Here is a 25,429-nt window from a genome sequence, read left to right on the forward strand (position 1 = left end):
TACTGATTATATACAATTTATTTAATAAATTAATGTCATTCAAAATACAGTGCCAGAGCATTATGCAGTTGAACATGCCAGCAATGTTTGTCACGAGGCACCTGTGCTCATGTTGCATTGGTGGTGCCCACAGCTGCTAGTGGTTCCTGGGATTAATGCCAGAGCAGGGCTAGTGTCTGCTCTCCTGCACAGTCAGTGCAGACGATTCCTGCACGGCCCACCTTCCTACCCCTATACCCCCAAACATACACACATCAGGTTAAAAAACACACCTAATAGATACCTACACACAATCACTCTACAGTAATGCTCGTTATTAAATTAAGATGTAATGACCTGGTTAATCCACTCTAAATCTTTTTAAGATGGAGAACTACATCAGCAGCAGGTGGTTATATGCATGAGCCAACGTTAATGTAATATAGAAAGTGGAGACATTTACGGATTAAAGCTCCACATAGACCCGCACAATGAGGGACTAGCAATTCATTTGCAAGCCCAGCAACTTAAGTCCACACCTGGTAAGTGACCAGCTGACTGGACAACCTGTATTCTAGATAGACAAGTGTAAGTCAGTGGGAAGGGAATACATGCACCTAGTAGATAGTGAGACTGATCCTGCAGTCACAGCTTTCCCTGTGTAACACCAGAGACACATAGGAGATCTTCCTCAACAATAGTTTAGGATTTCAAAGACATTTCTATACTGACATGAACATTAGTGTTAAGTGCAGCTGAATTATGCTAGAAAAACTATATTCCAGGACTTTAGAAGTACGGGAATTCAATACATATACTAAAATAATCTCAGCACAATTTTGGTATACCACACTAGGAACAGGAAATAACTTTTAAAAGTGAAGTTCTGGACTGTACATACACAGGGCTAACAATGTTAGATAATCCAGACTCTTATGCTCACATGATACACATAAAAGTGTTTCTCAATTATCAAATAACCTATTTCATATTACAGAAGCATATCTTTCTGTCTGACACACTGATATATATTATACTGATGCAAATATTAAGTAGGCCATAAAAATAAAATGTATCAAAGATAGATTTTTTATGTACTCATACTTAGTCCTTTTATATCCTCTGGTTTAACAAAGGATATCACAAGTCCTGCACGTGCACTCCCTCACCTCCCCTATACAGGGGGAAGTGCAACCATTTCTCCATCCAGTTCAAACTCCTCTGTTCCATCTGGTGAAAAAAGGTAAGTTGGCGGCTTCCATGGAGATTCTTCAAGACAAGATGGATAAAGTTTCCCCACAGTGCATCGAAAGTCTCTCCCCAGGTCCCACAGCACACGTTCAGATATGTGCTGCCGCAGAGACCACCGGTCAAGTTCCAAATCATACTGGTAGGTGACGTATTTAGCTCGTTCATTTAAGTGGGTTTCTCGCATAAACACACAAAGAGAATTTGAGATCACAACAGCTCTAACACAGGGATCAGAGTACCTTTTAGCGGGGATGTTGGCTGCCATTTTCCATTCATTTTTATTCACATCATAAATTTCCACAGTTACTGAAGACCCATCTACAGTGCCAGAGGGAAGTCTTATGCCAGAATTGGTAGCAATATGCAACCCTCCAATATAGAAAATTTTATCGCCAAAAGCTGCAGCTGAAGCAAAAGATCTGCTAGTCTGCCTCATGGCCATTTCTACCCACGAGTCAGATCTCGGAAAGTAACAGTACATGAGGTTTAATGTCATCACATAAATGCAGTCATGAACCACAACGGCTGCACTCCACTGCCAAGCACAAGGTAGAGGGCTCACCATTGTCCATTCATCCTTCTCAGTGTCGTATCTCTCTACAGTCCTCCGATTGAGTTCTCCACCAACACTGTCTCCTCCAATTGCATAGATGTAGCCTTCACAGCAAACCAAAGATGGCTTCACACGGACGAAGAGCATTGGCGTCTTTGGAAACCAGGTATTTTGTTGTGCATCAAACCAGTAAAAGCAATTCACAGTTCTGAAGGCGGTCTGCAGTTTGCTTGTCTTACTGTGATTTGATTTTGTGTTTTTCAGGGGCACTTGGCCCCCTGCTATGTAAATATCATTATCAGGGGTTACAACTGTCCCAACCTTATGCAAATCGGCTGGCGGGCTACATAACTTGTAAACTTTTTCTGCCTGGGGGCTATAACAGACAGAAGAGTAAAGACTACAAGGGTTTTCTGATGATGCTTCAATGAAAATCATCATCTCCTCCTTTGTCATGCCAAGCCTTGGTTTGAAAAACTTGGGCATGGACTTATAAAGACCTTGAACCACAACAGACTTATCGTTGGGTGGGAGGCCTTGGAACCAAGCTCTCTGTGTGACTTCGGAAAGAGCGTCAATTCTGATCTGGCTAAGAACCGAAGACAAATACTGGGATCGCGACTCGGTGTTATACTCGAGCCACAGCATTGCAGCTTCTCGAACTGTTTCCTCCTTTTCTACATTTAAATTGTCACTACTGAGAATGTCAACCAGTAGATCGTGGGACAGTTGCATGAATGCTTCCTGGTGGTACACAGCGGTGAACTTGTGCTCCACCATTCTTTTAGCACTTTGCTTTAATTCTTCACAACTGAAGAGATCAGCAAAACTCAGCAACCGAACACAGTTCTCTGCATTAATTTTTTTAATTAAATATTCTCGACAACGCTGTAACACATCTTCTACCTAAAATAAGGGAGGTGGGGAAGGGATGATAAATAGGAAATAGTTTTAAAAAATGCTGAGACTTTGAATCCAGTACCCCCTACCTGAGAGTTACACTCACATCCTTCCAGTTTACTTTTATGGAAGATATAAGTTTCCCATAGCAGACTCCCCCATACTGTCAAGTTTTACCTCCAGATCTATGTGTTTGGGTAAGAGACAGTTTCCTGCAACAATAATATTAGACTTCTAGACTACAGTTTCCATTTCCTCTTGCCCAATGGCCTATTTACCTCTCTTATTCAGGCTGCTGTGAGTGACACATGCCGTAATCTCAGATTTAAGAAGCTATTTGAGGGGCTGGAGAGATGGCTCAGAGGTTAAGAGTACTGACTGCTCTTCCAGAGGTCCTGAGTTCAATTCCCAGCAACCACATGGTGGCTCACAACCATCTGTAATAAGATCTGGTGCCCTCTTCTGACCTACAGTCATATACGCTGTATACATAATAAATAAATCAAAAAAAAAAAAAAAAGCTATTTGAATGATCTAAATGCCTGTTTAATGCTGGTCCCCGAGATCTCAAAGTTCTCCCTTGGTAGAAACTTTGTTTCTTTTGTTTGTTTTTGGAGATAAGGGCTTGCTACACGGAGCTGGCCTTGCCCTCAAACAAGCAGCCCTTCTCTCCACCTCCCAGCTGCTGAGATTGCAGCATGGGACCACCACGCCTGGCCGAAAACACCAGTTTCCCAAGTACAAGGTGTTATTCCATGGCAGGGAAAGAGGTGATGGGAATACCCATATTCTTATTAAAATCTGAAGAGGGAGTCTGAGAAATATAGAACAGTTAATCATACTAAAATGCATCAATCATCAATTTTACTTAACTACTTAATAGTTCAATATAGTCCACAACCATTAGTAACATCAAATCTTCCATAACAATCTAAATTTGTCTGTGAGAGTTCCATCAAACATTAGTGAAATTAAGTTTTAAACACTGTAAACACTCTTTTAACTTCAACCAATACTTAACTTGAAATCTAAATTTTGCAGTGCATTAGGCAAGCTATGAAACCAGTATGAAAATTAGTCTCTGTCTCTCTTTCAAGACAGGTCTCACTGTATATGCAGAGCTTGGGTACCCTGGAATTTTCAATTTTCCTGCCTCAGCCTTCTCAGTACTGATTACAGGTGTGTACCACCACACCCAGCTTACTTATTTTTAATTTATTAGGTTCTCTTTTTGAAACCACACATAGAAGATCTTGTGTTTAATACAGTGTTACCCCTGAACAAATGGGGGAAAAAATTTAGTGTTTCAATATGGCTGTTACTGTCACTCATTCTTCCTTTTTTAATTACATTCCTGTCATAAAACTGCTTACCAACTGAGAAAATTCTATTTTTTTCATTTTACATTTTATAACCAGAAAATTTGGCCCATATAAAATCAGCATTAAAATTGTACAGATAAAGATATCATGGCCGGGCGGTGGTGGCGCACGCCTTTAATCCCAGCACTTGGGAGGCAGAGCCAGGCGGATCTCTGTGAGTTCGAGGCCAGCCTGGTCTCCAAAGCGAGTTCCAGGAAAAGGCGCAAAGCTACACAGAGAAACCCTGTCTCGAAAAACCAAAAAAAAAAAAAAAAAAAAAAAAAAAAAAAAAAGATATCATGAATGAGGGGCTGGAAAGATGACTGGTTATGAGTACTGGCTGCTCTTTCAGAGGACCCAGGTTCAATTCCCAGCATCCATGTGGCAGTTCATAGTCTGTAACTCCAGTTCCAGGGGATCTGTCACCTCACACATACATATATACATGCAAGCAAAACACCAATGCACATAAAAATAAACTTAAAAAAATCACTAAGGAAATACTGTTTGCTGACAAAATAAGCTCCACTTCAATAGCAGGTTAAAGGCCTGCTTTACCTGTAGGAAGCAAGCTGTTTCATAGAGCTGCTCTACAGTGCTGTCATTGACAGCCAAATTCCCCGTGTATGCATAAGTTATTATCATCTGCAAGGCGGCAGCATCCACGTTCCTCAGGTGTACATGTGTCTGCTTGCTTTCACTTAGTCCACTCATGAACATGGCCCTACAGGAGACACAGAAAACAAGCTTAATAAAACAAAACAAGCTAGGTAACATAGGATGTTTATTCCATGAAGTTACTTATAGAGAAGACTTTCAAAGACAATAAGGAAATCATGTATAACCCAGGGCTGAAGACGAGGCAGACAATAACCACTATGCCATTCTGAGGGGGGACATCAAAATTAATTTATCCCTCACAGTCACACAATGGGGTACTATTCAGCAATAAAACAGAAGTACTGATAAATAAACGAACCTCAAAAACATGCTCGGTGAAGAAGCCAGATACAAAAGACATGAGTTCATTTACATGAAATGTCCCCAAACTGCCAAACATACAAAGATAGAAAGCTGACTGGTGGTTCACTAGAGCTGTATGAGGGACTGTGAAGTGACTGTCAAAATGAACCCAAGGTAACGGAAATGTTTTAGACTATGAAAATGAATCCAAGTAAAATGGCTCCTGAATACCCTCAGCACAAAAAACAAAGACACAAGTCCCTTTTTAAAACAAGGCATATTTGTCTAAAACACATAAACATATAAATAATAAAAAATCTGCCTATCTAGGCTGGTCTTGAACTTCTGATTCTCCTGCCTCTCCCTCCAGTGCTTAGAGTATAGACATGCACTACCACACCTGGTTCATGTAGCACTGGGGATTAAATTCAGGACACTTCATGCATGGAAGGCACACACTATCCGCACTGAACTACACCCTCATCTAGCCCTTCATAGGCTACTTGTCATACCTCAAACAATGTAAATACATAAAAGTAGCTGCTAGACTGTAAGGCTTTCTTTCTTATAATATTTTCTATTTGCAGCTGAATATGTGGTAAAACTTGCAGAGAGCTGACTGCTGACTTAAAAATGGGTGGATTTTATGCTATATAAATTCCACATTTAAACAGCTTACAAACCACTAAAGAATTTCCTAAAAAACATGCAGCTCTTACAAAAATTATGCAGGAAACTATGCTGGAAAGACTACTGACATTGTGGGAATACAGACCCCCAACTCTTCTGAGACAGAGTCTCACTGTACCTCTGGCTGTCCTGGAACTTACTATGTAGACTAGACTGCTGAACTCGGAGAGATCTGCCTGCCTCTGCCTCTTGAGTGCTGGGATAAACATCAGGCTCAGACCGCAATTTTTTTTTTAAAGATTTATTTATTATGTATACAAGTGTTATACCTCCATGTATGCAGGTAGGTCAGAAGAGGGCACCAGATCTAACTACAGATGGTTGTGAGCCACCATGTGGTTGCTAGGAATTGAACTCAGGATCTCTGGAAGAGCAGCCACTGCTCTTAACCTCTGAGCCATCTCTCCAGCCCTCAGACTGCAACTTTGAAAAGCCTACTTAAGAAGAATTTTGTTACTTCTCTTTACTGTGCATGTCCACAGTGTGTAGGATAGGGCTCAGGCCACAGTCCACGTGTGGAGGTGAGAGAACAGCTTCTGGGAGTCAGTTCTGCCTCTCCACCCCGTAGAACCGAGAGACTAACTCAAGTTGTCAGGCTTTCTGGCAAATGCTGAGCCATCTTGTTGGCTCACCTATTAGAATCCGTAACTGGAAGAATATTACTGCATACACAAGAAAAAAAAAAGCCTCTGTATGCAGTGACATAAAAGAGTGAGTCCCCAAACAGTCACTAGCTTGAGTCCCACAGAGATGAGGAAGGCATTCAATTTGGATAACTTGGACAGGACACAGCTGCTCAGGGGCAATAACTGAATAAAGGTCACGCAGTCTAAGAGAACACAAACTGAAAAGATGAGTAGCAGGTCATAGTCCTTTAAATGGGCAGGGCTGGAGGGAGCTCAGTAGTAGAGCACTACATGTACCATACATGAGGCCTTAGGCTCTATTCCAGTCTCCCCTGCTGTCTCAGTCATCTGAGTAATCTTGTAGACAGTGAAGGAGACTGAATGTTTGGGCTTAGATTAACCATGGTGAATTCTTCCCTAAAATGGACAGGGCTCAAGAGCTAATGGTTGAAAACTAGGTAAGAGGCTATGAACCAGAACAAGCATCTAGCTAGAGCTAGAGTATGCCAGGAATGAATACCAAAACCATCACAAAAGGCTGATAAAGCCTAGTTATTTTCTGAACACAGAACAGGATACTGCAGAAAGCAGGTAAGAGTCAACGCTACCTGTTTACTTTCAATAAAATACCTGGAAAAAAGATTAATCATTAACAAATTGTAAAGCCAAGAAGGGAAGTTTACCATTGCAAAAAGGTGAGTTAAACTGTGCATATGTGAAGACCAGCTGAGTCAAAAGGAAATAATATAATCTCCAGGAAAGCTGGAGATTAGGCATTGATGCAGGAACCATGACTCAGCTATAAAATGGCCCGTTACATAAGGAAGGAAGACCACCCCTCCCCAACCCCCCATAAGAAAACCGTACCTAAGAATCCCAGTTTAGAAAACACACACAACATCGAAGTAGAACTCAGTGTGGAGGGGATGGGAGTGCTTGAAAGATTCCTGAGAAAAACAAGAACCACAAGATGCACGCAACACCACTCAGCACAGAAGTGTGGCTATCAAACTATGGAGGTAGCTACCCAGGAGGCTAAGACTAAAGCCAGAGAACTACAAGTTCAAAGCCAGCCTAAACTCAAAATTTTTAAAAGGGTCAGTATACCTCAGTGGGAAAACCCTTGTCTTGCCTATGTGATACCCTGGGCTTAATCTCCAGTAACTATAAAACAAAATAATAATAATAATAATAATAAACAATAATAACTACACCTGTGGCCAGGCACAGTAGCTGGCACCTGCACTCCCAGGACTTGTGGGTTCATAGCTGGGCTAGCTAAGTTCTAAGAACCAAGCAACAGCTATGAAGTCAAGAGAAAGCCTGCCTTTGGCCTCTGCTTCAGTTTCTGTCTCAGGTCCCTTATCTTGGCCCTACTTTCATGATGACTGTGGCCTCTAAGCTGAAATAGCACTTCCCTGCTCCATCCCCAAAAAGAGATACTGCAAAAGGAACTGAAGTTACTAGTGCTTCCTAATACAGCACAAAATGAGCAATAAGGGCAGATGTAAAAGTCCAGCCAGGCAGGGAGGGAACACAGGCACCCAAAATGTCAACCAGGGTAGCTCCTAAGTCCCATCTAAGGCTAAAGGATGAACACAAATAAACATGACTGAGTCAGCAGAGTGTTCTTAGAAAAGACACCCAGAACATCTATTGCTACCAGCTTCACCTGTCTGTCTGTCCATCTGTCTGTAGGCAGGGGAGAGAAATCACACTCACTCAAAACCCTCAAACCTGAAAAAGAACTGCAAGAACTCTTGAATAGAAGTGGAACCTAAGTGGTTTTTACATTCACGCCAGTAGAAGACAGTAATTTGGAAAGAGGCATGAAGCAAGGAACGAGGAACTATAGAGATGATAGTGAGGACAATTATGTGATACTGTCACCAGACACTCAACTTCTGTAAAGTAACTGCTTCCTCAACATCAAAAATAGCAGAAGCCTAGTCAACGTGACCATGGACAATTCTAAACATTTACATTCATTGACTGACTGTGTGTGGAGGTATGTGCCATGGCCAGTATGTGTAGGTCAAAAGACAACGTGTGGGAGCCAGTTTTCTCCTTCCACCATGTTGGTTCTGGAGAATCTAACTCAGGTGTTAGCCTGGTGGTACATACCCTCACCTACTGAGTCATATTACTAGCCCCTTGTCTAAGTTTTAAACTGGCTTTTTTTTTTTTTAAGAAAAAACAATGAATTACATAATGATGTAGCAAGCTGAAGTACCACAGAAATGCCGAGTAATTCTCAAGTAGAAACTCCATCATTTTGAGTATAAAATAACCAGTCAGTGCTACCAAGATACAATTAATATTTGGGTAACAAACTACAGAGGAAAAAGACAACTACTTTAAAGGCAGAATTTGGGGACTGGAGAGATGGCTAACAGGTAAAATGCTTGCTGCCCAAATACTGAGGATCTTAGTTCAGATTCCCAGAATCCACTTAAAGTCAGGCCCGGTTGCATCTGTAAGCTCAGTTCTCTACAATGAGAGGGAGACTCCCCAGCAAGGCTGGCTTATGTGGTGCCAAACAAGGAGACACTGTCTCAAACAAAATGGGAGGCTAAGTCTGACACTGGAGGTTTGTGCCCTGACCTATAACCATGTGTACTCCTCTACACACAATAAACACATACCACACATAAAAACATAAAAACAAAAAAGCAGAATTAGTTGTGTATGTAACAACCATGAATTCTGAAGGCAGGATCCAACTAAGAATACTTGAGAAAGATATATTATTAAGGGCTAGACCATAATCTACTCAGTACAAAGAAAAGACACATAAGGGAAAAAATTAGTATGTTTTCTTTTTTTTTTTTTAAAGATTTATTTATTTATTATGGATACAGAAGAGGGCGCCAGATCTCATTACAGATGGTTGTGAGCCACCATGTGGGTGCTGGGAATTGAACTCAGGACCTCTGGAAGACCAGTCAGTGCTCTTAACCTCTGAGCCATCTCTCCAGCCCATGTTTTCTTCTTGTGGCTATAAATCTAGTCCAAACACAAGATCTTACTGACATAAAGCTTTAATTATACACACATACTGGACTATTCTGTGTACTCAATAAACAAATATAAGTAGCTGCTTTAGGAAAATCACATTTTCCCATAAAATCATGGAAGCTAAAGAAGGGAACTGCATGGTGAAGAGATGGCTCATTAGTTAAAAACACTTGGGTTGGCTGCTCTTCCAGAGGACCTGGATTCTATTCCCAGCATCCATATGGTGGCTCACAACCATGTGTAACTCAAGTTCCGGGGAATCCGTCACCCTCTTTCTGGCCTCCACAGGCAAGGAATGCAGCCAAACATACACACAAAATTTATACTTTTAAAAGGTGGCCTGAGGGCTGGAGATGGCTTGATGGTTGAGAGCACTGAATGTTCTTCCAGAGGACCCAGATTCAATTCCCAGCATTCCCAGCACCCATATGGTAACTCCTAACTGCCTGTAACTCATGAATGTAGTACACAGACATAAGCAGGGAAAACACCAACACACTGAATGAATGAATGAATGAATGAATGAATGAATGAATGAAAGGTGGCTTGACTGATGGCTGTTCAGGACTGATTGCTCTTCCAGGACCTGACATGGTGGTTCACAACCACCTACAACTCCAGTTCCAGGGAATTTAAAACCCTTTTCTAGCCTCAATGAGAACCAAGCACACATGTGGTTTGGACTTACATGCAGGCAAAACATCCACACACATACAAAATAAACCAATAAACGAAAGGAACTAGCTACTAATAAACAATGGAAGCCTTGAAAATACTGTTGCCTTTAAAACTGTAATATTACAGTATTAATGAAAGATTAAAGTTGCCCTGTCTTCAAAAATCTCAACTCAGGTAAATAACTTGATAAATACAGCATTAAAAATACCAGCAAGATAACTCGGCAGGTAAAGAATCTTGCTTGCCAAGTCTGAAGTTCAATAATTGGAACCCCCAAGAGAAAGGACCGAACCAACCTCTCCAGGCTGTATTCTGAACTGTTGCACATGCACACACAATAAACACATGTTATTAAAATTTACATAACATTGGGGGCTGAAGAGATGGCTCAGTGGTTAAGAGCACTGACAGCTTTCCCAGAGGACCCGGGTTCAATTCCCAGCACCCACATGACAGCTCACAACTGTCTGTAACTCTAATTCCAGGGGATCTGACACCCTCATAGACATACATGCAGGCAAAAACACTAACACACATATTAAAAAAAAAAAAATTACATAACATAACGTTATTGCTACAACCACAAACTTAACGAAGAAAAAAATGAAGCCGTTAACACAGAAAATATTAATAGAATTTCTCTTGCACAGTTTTTTTTCTTATGGGGGGGAATGTGTTTCTCTGTTTATTCTTGGAAGTCTTGGAGCTCACTCTTTAGACCAGGCTGGCCTCAAACTCACATAGATCTGCCTGCCTCTGCCTCCCAAATGCTGGGATTAAAGGCATTCCATAGTTTTAATACTATACCAGATGACTGCTACAGTAACTAACACTACATAACCTACCCTATTATTAATAATGCTGAAGCAGGAGAATCATACAAGTTCACAAAATAGAGACCAGCTTGGGCAACAGAAACAGCAGCTCTATGACTCTGCAGATGTCAACCTGTAAAATAAACTCTTTCCAATAATGGCCAATCAATTTGCAATTAAGTCATAAGAAGAGAGAGCTTATGAACTCAGGTATCCATTCACCGAACCTAAAACCCTGAATTTCTACTGCCAGCTAAGACAGTGGGTCTGAAAAACAAAAATGAAGACTATTGTTCTTATTCTTAATTATTATTATGAGTCTGCTGCATAACTCTTCAGTTTATAAACAACCAGGATTTTCTAAATGCATTATTAAAAAAAATAAATGAAAACTATGCAAGAGAAATTCTATTAATATTTTCTGTGTTATGGTTTCATTTTTCTTCATTAATTTTGTGGTTGTAAAAATAACCCGTAAATTTTAATCACATGTACTGTGTGTGAGTGTGTGTGTACACAACAGTTCATGTGTGGGATTCAGCATACAACCTGGAGGGGCTGGTTCTGTCCTTTCACTTTGTGGGTCCCAGGGATTGAACTCAGGTCATCAGGCTTGGTAAGCAAGGGTCTTACCTGCCGAGTCATCTTGCTGGTCCACATAGTGAGTTCAAGAACAGCCAAAGCTACATAGTAAGACTGTCTTAAGAAAACAGAACCAAACCTTTACCATTGAAAACAATTCCTACTGATAGAACATCATTCCAGCAAGATGGCTCAGTGGGTTATGGTGCTTGCTGGGCAAGCCTGATGACCTGAGTTCCATTCTCAGAACCACACTCACTCACAGCTATGTGCAAAGCTCTTTAGTATATAGCTTCTAAGTCTGCACTTGAAATCCACCAAAAATTCAGTAACCTCCATTTGTAAAAAGCACCTGATTATTGCAAACAGGCTTTGTAACAGAGAGGAAAATCAGTGTATGAAACAGCATGAAAACCCACAACGTAAACTGAAACCAAGTGGCTGGCACTGCACAGCCACCTGGCATTTGGGCCCTGGCTTGATGATGCTGCGGTGAGGAATGTGCCATCTCTTCACTTTTATGTAAACCAATCTTCAAAGTCCATTTAGTCTGCCTTGCCTACAGCTGCCACAAACAGGCAGCAGAACCAATTTTTTGTAGCAGGAATACACTTTGTCCACATTTAATTTATCTTTCTCATCCCGTCTCTTTTCATATACTGAGTAAAACTCACCTTAAAGATGAGAGCAAAAAGCAATTTCTTTACCTTTTAGCTCCTATTCTTAAGAACCTTAAAGATAAGAAACATCCTGAAAGTTTAACATCTTATTATTTGTCTATGATGGACTGTAACTCAGAATTGTGAGCTATAATAAGCCTTTCTCCTCTAAAAAGGAAAATAAAAGTTTTATTATTTCTAATGAGCATAACTAAATAAACTTCCAAGTTCTGAGACACAGAGCACCAACACTGTCACCAACACTGCATGGAGTCTGGAAGACTGAGGAAGAGCATAATAGTAACCAAGTTCTTTCCCTTAAGGTGGAACCTATTTCTGCTGTTGGTATTGTTTAAGCTAGTGTCTAAACAGCATCAATTATGCCCTAAAAATTATTTAAGTCTGTTGCATAACTCTTCAGTTTATAAACCATGATTTTCTAAATGCACTATTAAAAAAAATAGCCGGGCGGTGGTGGCGCACGCCTTTAATCCCAGCACTCGGGAGGCAGAGCCAGGCGGATCTCTGTGAGTTCGAGGCCAGCCTGGGCTACCAAGTGAATTCCAGGACAGGCGCAAAGCTACACAGAGAAACCCTGTCTCGAAAAACCAAAAAAAAAAAAAATAAGAGTAAATATCTCATTCACTTTTCTTTGCAGTGGGGAAGGAAAAAAGCAACAACAGTATTTTAAAGTTTATGTCACCCCCAAAGTAAAACTTTAGTCAGTTTCAATGTATTTGATACTTTTGTGAAAACTTCATCTGTCCCTTACACATAAGGAAATGCTCTGACAAGTACTGAATAAAAACACTCAGGAGGCAGAGTCAGGCAGAGCTCTGTGAGGCCAACCTGGTCCACATAGTGAGTTCAAGGATAGCCAAAACTACACACTAAGACTTTGTCTTAAGGAAAAAAAAAAAAAAAAAAAAAAAAAAAACACACACACACACACAAAAACCCAAAAACTTTACCATTGATAGACCATCATGCCAGTGAGGTGACTCAGTGGGCTAGCGTGCTTGCTGGGCAAGCCTGGTGACCTGAGTTCCGTTCTCAGAAACCCACATAAAGGTAGAAGAAGAGAACCAAATCTGGCAAGGAAGCTTCCCTCTGATCTCCACCACAAGCTCTGGCATACCCACCCACACCCGCACCGACACAGTGCAATAAAGAAATGTAAATAACACTGTTATTACAAACTAAACAAGATCAAGTACTTACCTGAAATAGGAGCTACATGTTGCAAGAACCATCTTATGACAAGGGAATTCAGTGCCCTCAACAATTAACACTATGTCAGTAAACAACTGCTGTTCGTAAAACAATTTCAACTGTTCCAATAAGGACACAGCATATTCGGTATTGATCTGCCTTTCCTCTTGAGTGGACATGACTGTATTCCATTAATATCTCCCAGAACAGATTAGAAAAGTCCGTCTTGATGGAAGGTCAAATGAATACTTCAGAAATAAAGGAGTCCACTTGCTGTTATCTGTAGCATTCAGAACCAGAACTGACACAATCGTGGAGTATCTTGTTACAGGCGTACAGTCTTTGCTAGGTCATCCTGTGCTAGAGTTTTTCAACAGATTCTCCAGACATCCTGCTCAAATCTGCAACTATGCAGCTCATGAATAAAAGGGAAAAATTCAGGAGGTAGATTTTGTTGCAACATCTTATGTTCAGTAGGTTTTCTGCAGAACTAAAAAGAAAAAAGTTCAGTTAGAATATGTAGATCAAGCTTTTAGAATACAGTGTTTAAATCAACAGCCTTCAATACATACTACATTTATATGAAGTTTCAATCAACTTTAGAAGGAAAATGAATTGTTCAAGTCTATAACACTTAAAATTACTAGGCTGCAGAAAACTAACAGTTGTACTTTAAATTTTTTGCCTTCCATACAAGAAATAAACATCTGAGACAATAAGCACATAAATAAACAGCTGATTTTCAGGTTCTTTAAAGAATTTAAATTGCAAAGCCAGATCTAGTTATTTACCAGCAACACGTAACCGTAATTTAAGGGAGAAACAAAACTCAAACAGACGCCCTCTTTTCTGGTGACTGTCACTCTTCGGACATATTTATACATTCACAAAGACTACACAGCAACTAGATTCAAAATGACTAATTTCTAAATTCTAAGAAATTCTAACATATATGTGTCTGTACATGTAGGTATCAAATACTCGTTGGTTGTTTTGAGGAGCTAGGGCCAGAGCCCAGGGCCTTACAACATACCAGGTAAGCACTCCTCCACTCGGCCACATCTCCTTTTCTGAACTATACGCGAGAAGTATGTGTAATTTATCTCTTTGCAGTGTGTTCTTTCTCAGAAATGTTTGTGTGAGAATAACATATTGCTGCACAGAAAAACACCAATACTATACAAATTACAATGTTTTCCAAATTAATGTGTGGACTTAAGTTGTCAGAATATTTGAATGAAGAAAAACAAGTTTCTCCTAAAGACTTTATCACATTAAGATGCATTATAAACCACCAATAAACCCAAATACACATAAGAAATTAAACACGATCAACATGGGATTTGAAATTAAGACGACTGGCTAGCCAAGTGGTGGTGGCCTATGCCTTTAATCTCTCAAGCACTTGGGAGGCAGAGGCAGGCAGTTCTCTGAGTTCGAGGCCAGCCTGGTCTACAAAGAAAATTCCAGAACAGTCAGGGCTACACAGAGAAACCCTGTCTTGAAAAACAAAACCAATCAACCAAATAAGAAAAGAAGAGGACTCCATTATTTCAACAAATAATATTGGAATAGCTAGGCAATCACTAATGATGGCCAATCTTGACTGTCATCTTACAAGACTTAGAATCACCATGAAAACAAATCTCTGGGCGTGTTTCTGAAGGAGTTTCTAGGTTAGTTAATGTGAAAAGACAGTTGTTGAAAGGAGGCTAGATAGCACACCCAATGCTCTGGGGTTCCACACTGAATAGAAAGGAGAAAAGTCGCTGGGCAGCAGCACTCACTACTTGCTGCTCCCTGACTGTGGGGTGATATGACAACTGTTGGGAGGCCCTGCTGGTCAGAGGTTACAGTCTACCATGGCCTGGCAGCTTTCTCCAAGCTTGGCAACATGAAGGACTCTCTCCCCAGCAAGACTTCCTGCTCTCTAGGGCACCTTTGTAGGATGTCTCTAGGCCTGGATACCTGACATCTCAAGAATGACCCTGGACATAGTTCCCTGCAAACGCTCTTCCCCTGATGCCCACATGAAAATTAGGTTAATGCTCTAGCCATTTTGATAGGGCCGTGCTCCCACTAATTCTATGATTAGCTATGATAGGAGCGTGCCACTAACTGCAAATTAGGGTTTGTCCCCAATCTTCCCAATCCTATATTTTACCTAGAGTCTGAAATAAAGTTGAGTTGTCTCACTGAAGTCATCTCCAGGAAGGCTATCTCCATCGTATCCACAGCCTTCCAATCCCTGTTTCCCACTTCTGCTCCCTCCTGGACCGATGGCCAATGGTCCCCAAGGAAGAAGGAAAACCACAACAACTGTCAACTCCTGACAAACTGTAGCCAAAATAAACCCTTCCTTAAACTGCTTTTATCCATGCATTCTGTTACATCAAGAAACAGTAACGCCACTCAATGGGGGAAAACCCTATCTATATTCTACTACATAACATTCACTTAATAAAAGACCAAAAACTGGAGCTAGAGTGATGGCTTAGTGGTTAAGAGCACTGGCTGCTCTTTCAGGACCAGGGTTCAGTTCTTAGAGCCCACATGGCAGGTCACAACCTTCTGTAACTCTAGTTCCAGGGGACTGGGGCCCTCTTCTGGCCTCCTTCAGCACTGCATATACATGGCGTAACATACATGTAACCAAAACACTCATACATGTAAAACAGGCAATAATAAAATTTAAAAACATGCAAAAATTCAAATGAGTTAAAGTTTCAAAATATTCGGAACTCAGTATTTCTAACATGAGGTGTCAAAGGAATTATAAACCAGAAAATGGAGAAGGAAATCCAATTAGGTGGCTACCCATAAACTAACCCCCAAACTACCTCGATTTTAAATTAGATAACCACAAACTCCAAAATCAGAAAGAGAAGTAATTTTAACATAAAATCTATATGCATAATCATCATTGGAACCACTGCTTTTTCCTCAAAGTGTCAATCATTCAGAGTGCCAAAGAGCTCACAATGTATCTTCTGGCCAAACTACACAACTCCTGGAACTGCCAAGGACACAGTCAGGTGTCCAGCAAGTTAACTACGGAAGTAACTAAAACAGGTGTAAAGGCAAAGTGACTGGGTCACTTAAGGTTCTGTCTTCCTTCTAGATGTGAAAGTTACATCATAAATCTAAGTTCTACCCTACAGTCTCTGAGGTTATTAATACCTAAGATGACTGGCTGCTACCAAATATAATGCAAGGCTCCATGTTAGAGATGGTCTGGAAAAAAATTGCAATCTTAACACACATCCACAACCCCTTATTCAAAATTCCTAGGATGAGATATGTTCTAGAATTTGAAGTTATATATTTTATAGAGGTAATGTGATACATATTACTATATACTATATTAAAACTCTCAAGAAATCTAGGGCAGCATCTCATAATTGAACAGATTATCTTTACTAATGGCAACATGAATAGTTGTCCTGTGACTTCCACACCTGAGCTGTATAGCTCTGTATATACAAGGTCAGGATGATTAACAAACTGAGATGCCCACCAACACCAATACTTTCTGTAACACAATTCCTTGCTCTTATAAGAAAAACCTGAAAGACACTCTGAACACTCTGAGCCTGTACATAATGGCCCATTTTGACTTTCACCTTGATTGGAGTGAGAACCACTTATATTAAGTAACTGAAGAGAGATGCCTGTGAGGGTAGTTCCTAGAGAAAAGGTCATCTCTGAACTAGAGGCTGGTTTAATCCACTGATGAATAAATCCAAAATTCAAAAGTCAGTTGAACTGTGGGAAGTGAGGTATTCCTGGGGGTCTTTATTTTGCCCTGGCCCCTTCCTGTTACTGCTGTGATGTGAACTACTCTGCCACCACATCCTCCAGCCCTGATGGACCAAAGTCTTTTCCTTTAAGCTGTTTTCTCAAGTATTTGATCACAGCAGCAAGTCTCAAACACTATCCTACATTATCTACCATGTAACAATACACCTTACGTTTTTTTCTTTTCAACACCTGTTTTGCATATCACTCTCTTATATCTAAAATTAAAGGATTGGTGATACAGCACCATCATAGAGTGCATACCTGGCATACTCCAGCCCCTGGTCTCAATTCTCGGCACAGCAATAACAATATATCACATATCCCTTCTTATTAATAGAAGCTGACATCCTTTACTGAATAATGTTGAAGAAACTGTTTAGCTTCTTTGAAGATAAATTAATATTAGATAAAACGAATTCAACTATTTTTTTTTGAGTATTTACCATGTGCCAATAATTATACTTGAGGTACTGAGAGTTGCCAACCACTAGAGTTCTCAAACACCAAGTACATTTACTGCCCACAGTCAGGACAAACTCTCTCACCTGCCAGTCCCACAGCCCCTCAGACCCGACCAAGTAAACACAGAGACTTATATTGGTTACAAACTGTATGGCCGTGGCAGGCTTCTTGCTAACTGTTCTTACAGCTTAAATTAATCCATTTCCATTAATCTATACCTTGCCACATGGCTCGTGGCTTACCGGCATCTTTACATGCTGTTTCTCATCTTGGCGGCTGGCAGTGTCTCTCTGACTCAGCCTTCCACTTCCCAGCTTTATTCTCCTCCTTGTCCCACCTACACTTCCTGCCTAGCCAATGGCCAATCAGTGCTTTATTTATTGACTAATTAGCAACACATTTGCCATACAGAACATCCCACAGCAGTTCTCAAACACCAAGTACATTTACTGCTAACTACAAATCACAGCCAAAACTACAGCTGACTTTTTAAGTCTCTTAGAAACCAGGGAAATCCATCAGGGGCAGGCAAAAGAATGAAACAGATAACTATAGGAACACGCTGGTACTGGGAACATTCTCCCTCAACTACAGCTTTCCTATAACTGTCAAGCTTTTCTAAAGGGAGATGGGGACAAACCTAAGGCCTCGCCACTGCTAAACTAAGTTCAGCTGCTGGCACTCCAGCCCAAGGTTGTTTTATGGAGAGACAGGGTCAGCTTAAGCTCCAAATTTGGGCATTGGTTTGCTGGGGTTTTTCTTTGATTGCGTTTGTTTGTTTCTGTTTTGGAGAGATCTCTATGTATTGCCAAGGCTGGCCACTAAGTTGAAATTTTCTTGCCTCAACCTCCACTAGTGGGACTACAGGTCTGTGCCACTATCCCCTGATCAAACTACAAATTATTGATAGAGACATAGGGTACTTTATTTACTCTTTGCCTTAAGAAATACTGCAGAACAAGTAAAATGTGCAGACCCAGCAAGTACTTGTCCACCACTAAAAGCAGCTCACAGTGAGAAAGGAAAATTTATTATCTACTTAAATATTCTGGGTTTTGTTAACAAATGAAATACATTACCTAATTTTAAAAAATAGACTTTCAAAACATTATTATTCTTCCTTCATCTCAAAGGCAGCATGCAATTGAATGGACTTGGTTTTTTAATACAACTCTTACTCACAAAAAAACTGACCATACCATTGTTTTAATCTCCTTTTGTTGTTAGCAGTGGTTTTTGTTAGTGTGTGTTTTTGTTGTTTGTGTGTGCTTTGTTTTTGAGAAAGGGTCTCATGACATATTCTCAGGCTGGACCTCTTTCCTGTCTCTACCTCTACAGTGCTGGGATTACATGAGTGTGCCACAACTGGTTTATGTAAATCCAGGGCGTCCTGTATCCTAGGCAAGCACTCTAACACTCCAGCTGTGGGGTGGGGTGGGGAGCTGGATCTCACTATGTGGCTCAGGCTGGCCCAAGGGTACCCTTGCCTCAGCTGCCTGAGTGCTGTGAATACAAGTGCTACTGCATCTTTGCAGTGTTGCAGGATGAAGAGCTACCGACTGAAAAATATATACCTGCAGTTTTTATTACAGTATCTTCTCTTTAGATCATAAAGACAAGTAAGCACAGCCTTAAATTATTGAAAATTGAACTAAAATATAATCTTTAGTTAACTGCATCTTACCTTACCTGTATTATACTTCTCTTCAAAACTGAAATTTTTTTTTTTTGGTATTGGTGGTTGTTTTTTAAGACAGGGTTTCTGTAGTTCAAACTGTCTGGAACTGAGTCCAGAATAGCCTCAAACTCACAGTAAACCCTCCAGCCTCAGCGAATGCTGGGATATCAGACATGAGCCACCATACCTGGATTTCATCTAACACCTCTTACCTATTCCAACACTGCTATTTCTGGTTCAGTGGACTTTGGCAATAGTTTTTCTCTTAGACGAGTACCCTTCATTAAGGGTCCAAAATTAAGCCCAAAAGTGAAAGGAAGACATCTAGATTTATACATGTTGAGAAAGGCTGTTACAGATTCAAAAATACTTAGCTAGGCACACATAAGCACCTGTTATCCCAGCCAACAGCCAAGGCAGGAAGAATGCCTGAGCCTAAGAGCTCAAGACCCCATGTCCAAAAACACAACAAAAACCCAATCAACCAAAAAAAAAAAAAAAAAAAAAAAACCCTACTGTCTGAATATGGTGGTGATCACCTGAAAATCAGCTCTTGGGAGGCCAAGGCAGGAAGATTCTAAGTTTAAGGCTAGCCTGGGCTACACAGGAAGAGATTCTGTCTCAAAATCAGAAACACAAAGGCCAGGTGCAGCAGTGCTCATTTTTAATTTCAGCACCCAGAGGCAATCTGTGAGTTTGAGGCCAGCCCGGTCTACATAGTGAGGCCCTGTCTAAAAACAAAACAAAGGAAAAGAACACAACTATTACTTATAATGACCTGGTCCAAAACTACTTAAAATTGCTTCCTGTTTTATTAACTACAGAAATAATTACATACACTTGAAAAATACAGATGTGCAAAAGACAAGTTTCACAAAGGTCTATTTATACAAAGAGCCAGCACATTCCCGTAACCCCAGCACTCAAGGCTGAGGCAGGAGGATATGTGTGTGTGTGTGTGTGTGTGTGTGTGTGTGTGTGTGTGTGTGTGTGTGTGTGAGAGAGAGAGAGATTTATCAAATGCAAGCACTCATTAGATGAAGCCATGGTAAGCGACTGTCAAGTCACTCTACATGCCATCCATAGTCTCTGGTTAGTACCAGAGGACTTAGGTTTGCTGTCTGAACTGTCCAAGTGTCTGGAGACAGTGCAGTGGTGGAGTGCCTATCTAACTCGCAGAAGCCTCCATCCTCCAAGTATGCAATGTAAGTCTTCAGGCTGCAAGCTTCAAACCACGCCGGAGAAAAGTTATCTGCTAATCTACATAAACAAAGTATTACTGAAACACTCAAAGTGGTAACAATAACAGCTAATTCAACGTGAAAATGAGACCTATCAACAATGAACTGAGTTGTGGATGAAAAATGAAGTGTAAAAAGGCAGGGAAGTACAGGCTTGGTGACTCCCTGAAATCCCTGAACTTGGACGGCTGCTGCAAGAGGAGGATTACACATCTGAGGCCACTTGGGCTTCACAGAGACTTCCATGCCAGCTTGAGCTAAGAGGGAGACCCTGTCTTCAAAAGATAAATGATGGAGAAAGAGTGTGAACAAGGCTTGTAGTTGCATGTACAACTTTATGCCAGAAGAGGGCGTCAGATCTCACTACAAATGGTTGTGAGTCACCATGTGGTTGCTGGGAATTGAACCCAGGACCTCTGGAAGAGCAGCCAGCACTCTTAACCACTGAGCCATGTCTCCAGCCCTCGCAGTTGTTACATTACAAAATTCTGGACAGGAAAATAAGTCTTACAGTCTATTACACAGTGAGGTATTCCACAGTAATAATGCTATTGTACAAAAACTGCTAATTATCTGAGAGGTGGGCCTCCGGGCACGCCTGCTGAGTAAGGACTATCTTGATTGTTAATTCATGTGACTCATTGAGTCCCATCTTAATTGTGAGTGAGACCATTTTCTGGAGGGGGTCCTAACTGGACACAACAGAGGACGGAAGCTGAGCACTAGCAATGTCTCTCTCTTGAATGTGGATGCAATGTGGCCAGCTCACTTAAAACCTGCTGCTGTGGCTTCTCAGCTACCATGGACTATAATCTGGAACTTCGAGCCAAAATAAAGCCTCCTATGGCTTTGGTTGGGGCATTTCCTCACAGCCAGAGATGAGAAAGAGGAAGAGAAGCCAAGACACTGGGCTACAGCTGAGAAGGTCTCAAACAGCAAAATCTAAAAACTGCTAAGGGGAGATCTGAAACGTTTCTCTCGCTCCACCTAGGTAGGTAAGGTGATGATGAGCATATTAAATAACTTGATTTAATCATTCCAAATGTATGCATTAAAACTTTACGTTGGGGTTGGAGAGACGGCTCAGAGGTTACTTTTGTGAGAACCTAAGTGCAGTTCCCAGCACCCACATCAATCTCAACAGTCTCTGGTATCTGACAACTCACCTCCTAGAGCACCCACACATGTGCACATACCCACATTCAGAATTACATATATAATTAAAAAACAAATCTCTCAAATTCACATTGTATCTCAGAAATACATACAATTATTTGCCTGTCAAAAGTAAAACAAGGGGTGCAAGTGCAATTAAGTCCTGCCTTCAATCCCAGCATTGGAAAACACAGTATCCCAAATGCAGCCCCCTCTTTTTATCTTTGATAAAACTTGTGGTATTTCTGAAACAGTGTCTCACTCTAGGTCAGGCTGTCCTGGAGTACTCTACATAACCCAGGTTTGTCTCGATCTGATCTCCGGCCTCAGTTTCTCCAATGCCAATAGCACACACATGAGCCACCACGATCAGCTCTAAATCATATTTTAGTGAAATTAGTTTTTAAAATGTGCAGACAAATTAAAGCCAGAGCCAGGAAGGCACAGCCACTGAACAAGCCTCACTTTGAAAGAGGTCGCTCCTTTGGGAGGACTAAATAGGATCAGAAGCAGCTTCCTTTACAGCTACCAAATCAACCAAAAATTGAGAATGTTTAGAAAAGACATCTGATCTTTTTGTTTTATTTTTGTTATGCAGCCCTGGCTGTCCTTGAACTCACTATGTAGATCAGGTTGGCCTCTAACTCACAGAGATCTGCCTGCCTCTGCCTCCCAAGAGCTGGAGGTGTGCCCAGCTCACTACTTGATCTTTAAACAACAAACGCTACACAAACGAGTTTCTAGAGTTAGAACAAGAAACAAGTGGGAGAAGAGGCTCGTTTTTTGTTTTGTTTTGTTGTTTTTAGAATTTATCAAATTTAGGGTTGGGGATTTAGCTCACTGGTAGAGCGCTTGCCTAGCAAGCGCAAGGCCCTGGGTTTGGTCCTCAGCTGGGGGGGAGGGGAATTATTAAATTTGATAAATTTTAGCACTTTCCCATACTCTAATAAAACTTGAAGTCTGTTCCCAAATGTCCCTTCCTTCTCAAACTGAAGAGGAGCACACAGCTCAGTCAGGCTAATGATATGCACTTACATAAATTACATCAGGCCAAGCTCCTCAACTCAATTATGATCAGTAGTTACCAATAGCCTAAGACAGAACAACTGAGCACAGGATACCATTTTGGATTATCACTCCTTTACCACTCCATTTTACTCAGTGTCTCAAGAAGGGGAGGCAGGCTGAACTGAGGCAAAACTGACCCAAACTTTTCCACTAACACTCCATTTTCTGCAGTCAATTTCTCCAACCACAACAGAAGACAATTTCCACATGAGAACCAGGAACTGTTTCATACATTAATAGTGCTGAAATTAACTTGTCATTCCTAATAGCCTGTTATGTAAGTATCATCTTAGATACTCAAGCACTCTTACATAGGGCTGCAAGGGGCAACCCTTAACACTGATTATGACTACTAAAATGTGTTTCCTTACAGAAAAACAAAACTAAAAACTTGATGTTGAGCATGCCCCCAACAGGCTGGGGAGTCACGCTAGCTCAGGTAGACCTTAGGCTACCCAGGAAGACTCTGCCACAAAAAACAAACCAAGGGCCGAGGCTATAGCTCAGTAATAAAAAGCAGGGTGCTTGTTTATCATCCCCAATGTTGCAAAATAAACAAACAAGTAAACCACAAAGGTAAAGTTCTTGGAGCCCCTGCCTGCAGTGGAAGGCACTACAAGTCACTATTGTCATTGATATGAGTGGAGTAAAGAAAGGAGATGTTCCCACTGAATACATTGTCTTCAACTCTCCCACGGCAATCTCTCCTTCCCATGAAAGAATCTAAGAACTCCAATTTGCTGACAAACAGATCAGGAACACCCTTCACACACCTAAGACTGCTTGAAACTAACCTGCTATCCCTAACACCCCAAGTTACATAAGTATTTGTTTTATTCAAACTCTGCAGAACTGGGAAAGATTGGTGTGTAAACAACTCTATGATTTTTATTTACGTTTCAGGACAGCAAAGCCAATCATTCTCTCAGCCCCAACTGTCTTTGGAATGTGGCTGGGAAGGTGGGTCAACTACTTTCGAAACAGCACGCAACTCTGTGGAAAACCAGGTATTTTCTAGCTTTAAAGACTGCATTCAACATAGCATGGTAGTGCTAGTCCGAAATCCCGGGTTTCAAGAGGCTTAAGCAGGATTCCAAGGCAAGTCTGGGTTACACTGTAATACAGTCTACCTCAAGAGAGAATTCTGGTTTCTAGGAATTTAACAAACGTCGGAAACACATTCGATATTCAAGGCATAGATACAAAGAAATGCTCATTATGGCAGCCACACTAGTCACTATGACGCCTTTTTTTATTTCTCTCATCTCCTTATAGTCTCTGTAAATAAAATTAACAGATTTTACAGTATTGCTCTTATGGAAATAAAAGGGAGAAGTACAGCACTTATCTGAAGAGGAAATAACTCTGGGGAAACACACGGACTACAAAGCAGCATCAACACAAACGTCATAGTTGCCAAGAGTTATATACTCTCTCGAAGATTTCTGGCCCTGCTCTAAAAGTATCTGAAAAAGCACTAGACTAACAAAAGAGCAAAGCGGAAAGGCATAATGTTATCAGACAGACGGAAAGAACAGCAACATTCCACATCGCAGAGATTGGGAAAAACAAGTAACTGACTTGACTTTTCAAAAGGTCCTCAGATTACAAATGGCTTTACCCAAAGACCAGCTAAACGAAGGCATTCTCTCAACTGCAGAAGATTTGGTCTGTATTACTCAAATTTGGGGAAGAATTCACAATTCAAAAGAAATGAGGGGAAAAAATAACAAAACAAACAAACGTATTAACTAGTTGCCTCACAGAAAGAAAATGTAATTTCAGAGCACACTGTCGATAGGGCTGTTCCTCGGTGTCTGCCCAGTGAGCCAGACTTACAGATTCATGTATAAACAACACGTGACCAGTACGGTCTTCCCCCGTTTTTTACAAAGCTCATATAGCTGTTCACAAAGCAAAGTCTCTTCAATTTTATTATCTTCATTTCTTGTTTTAACTCAGAGGGGCCACCAAGGAAATCCTAGAGATCTGCAGCCCGGAGAGGCGCATTCCTTTTCCTATAAGTAGCTATAAAAAAGGAATCAAACTACTACTAGGCCAGGGGCTTGGGGCCGGGGGAAGGGGGAGCACACGTTAACTCAAAACAACTGCACTAGAGCGGAGCAGTCTGCTCTACGGTCTTCAGAGTCATCGGGAGAAGCTGAGAGTCGCGTTCCAATTTACGATTTCCGTCTAAAGCAAACAGGTTTCAAAGGGCAGCTTCCCCTTCCCACCGGAGGCCGAGGGCGACAGGACCTGTGCTAACCCGGGTCTCTCCTGGTTACTGCCGATGTGCCAAGAAAAAAAAAAAAAAAGAAAGAAAAGAAAAGCAAGGACTCGGTCGCCCTTCGTCGGCCGCCGCTTCACGACCACGCGACCCGCGCGGGGCAAAAACAGCTCTGCCTCGGCGGGACGCCGCCCCGATCCCCGCGGCCCGCGCAGGCCGCGCCGGAAACACCGCGCGCTCGGCGGAAGCGCCCGGGTTTGAAAGCCGCCGCCGCCGCCGCCGCCGCCGCCGCCCCGGCCCACAAAGGCCGCCCGCCCGCCCGCCCGCCCGCCTCGCGCCCGGCCGGGCCCACCCTCGGCTCCCGCCGCCCCGCTCACCGCGCCGCTCCGCCGGGCTGCACTCACGCGGCCGCACGCACGGCGGGGGCGTGGCGGCGCTGCGGGGACCCGGGCCGCCCGCTTCCGCCCCCGCTTCCGCGCGCCTCCTGGGTTAGGCCGTCACGGCCTACGG

General features: G+C 41.7%; 1 protein-coding gene across 2 annotated transcripts; it reads right to left on the reverse strand.

Moving 5' to 3' along the window:
- Kbtbd2 (kelch repeat and BTB domain containing 2) lies at nucleotides 1-25,429 on the reverse strand. 2 transcript variants are annotated; one of them, XM_052720465.1, is made up of 4 exons: nucleotides 25,297-25,429; nucleotides 13,297-13,777; nucleotides 4,603-4,768; nucleotides 1-2,689 (listed from the first exon to the last, which is right to left on the reverse strand). In XM_052720465.1, the coding sequence occupies exons 2-4, from the start codon at nucleotides 13,464-13,466 to the stop codon at nucleotides 1,154-1,156; spliced, it is 1,872 nt and encodes a 623-aa protein (XP_052576425.1). In that variant the 5' UTR covers nucleotides 13,467-13,777; nucleotides 25,297-25,429; the 3' UTR covers nucleotides 1-1,153. The 2 variants fall into 2 exon arrangements, with proteins under 2 accessions (XP_052576425.1, XP_052576426.1); XM_052720466.1 differs by lacking the exon at nucleotides 25,297-25,429 and adding an exon at nucleotides 15,452-15,574.

Source organism: Peromyscus californicus, unplaced genomic scaffold (genome assembly GCF_007827085.1).
Source record: "Peromyscus californicus insignis strain IS unplaced genomic scaffold, ASM782708v3 Scaffold_6__1_contigs__length_162567912, whole genome shotgun sequence".
Classification (NCBI taxonomy): Eukaryota; Metazoa; Chordata; class Mammalia; order Rodentia; family Cricetidae; genus Peromyscus; species Peromyscus californicus.

Coding starts and splice junctions, on each gene's coding strand:
- Kbtbd2 (XM_052720465.1), bottom strand. CDS start 13,466: ATGTCCACTCAAGAGGAAAGGCAGATCAATACCGAATATGCTGTGTCC. Junction 4,769..13,296: donor ACATGTAGCTCCTATTTCAG/GTAAGTACTTGA, acceptor TGTCTCCTGTAG/GGCCATGTTCATGAGTGGAC. Junction 2,690..4,602: donor AAACAGCTTGCTTCCTACAG/GTAAAGCAGGCC, acceptor CCCTTATTTTAG/GTAGAAGATGTGTTACAGCG.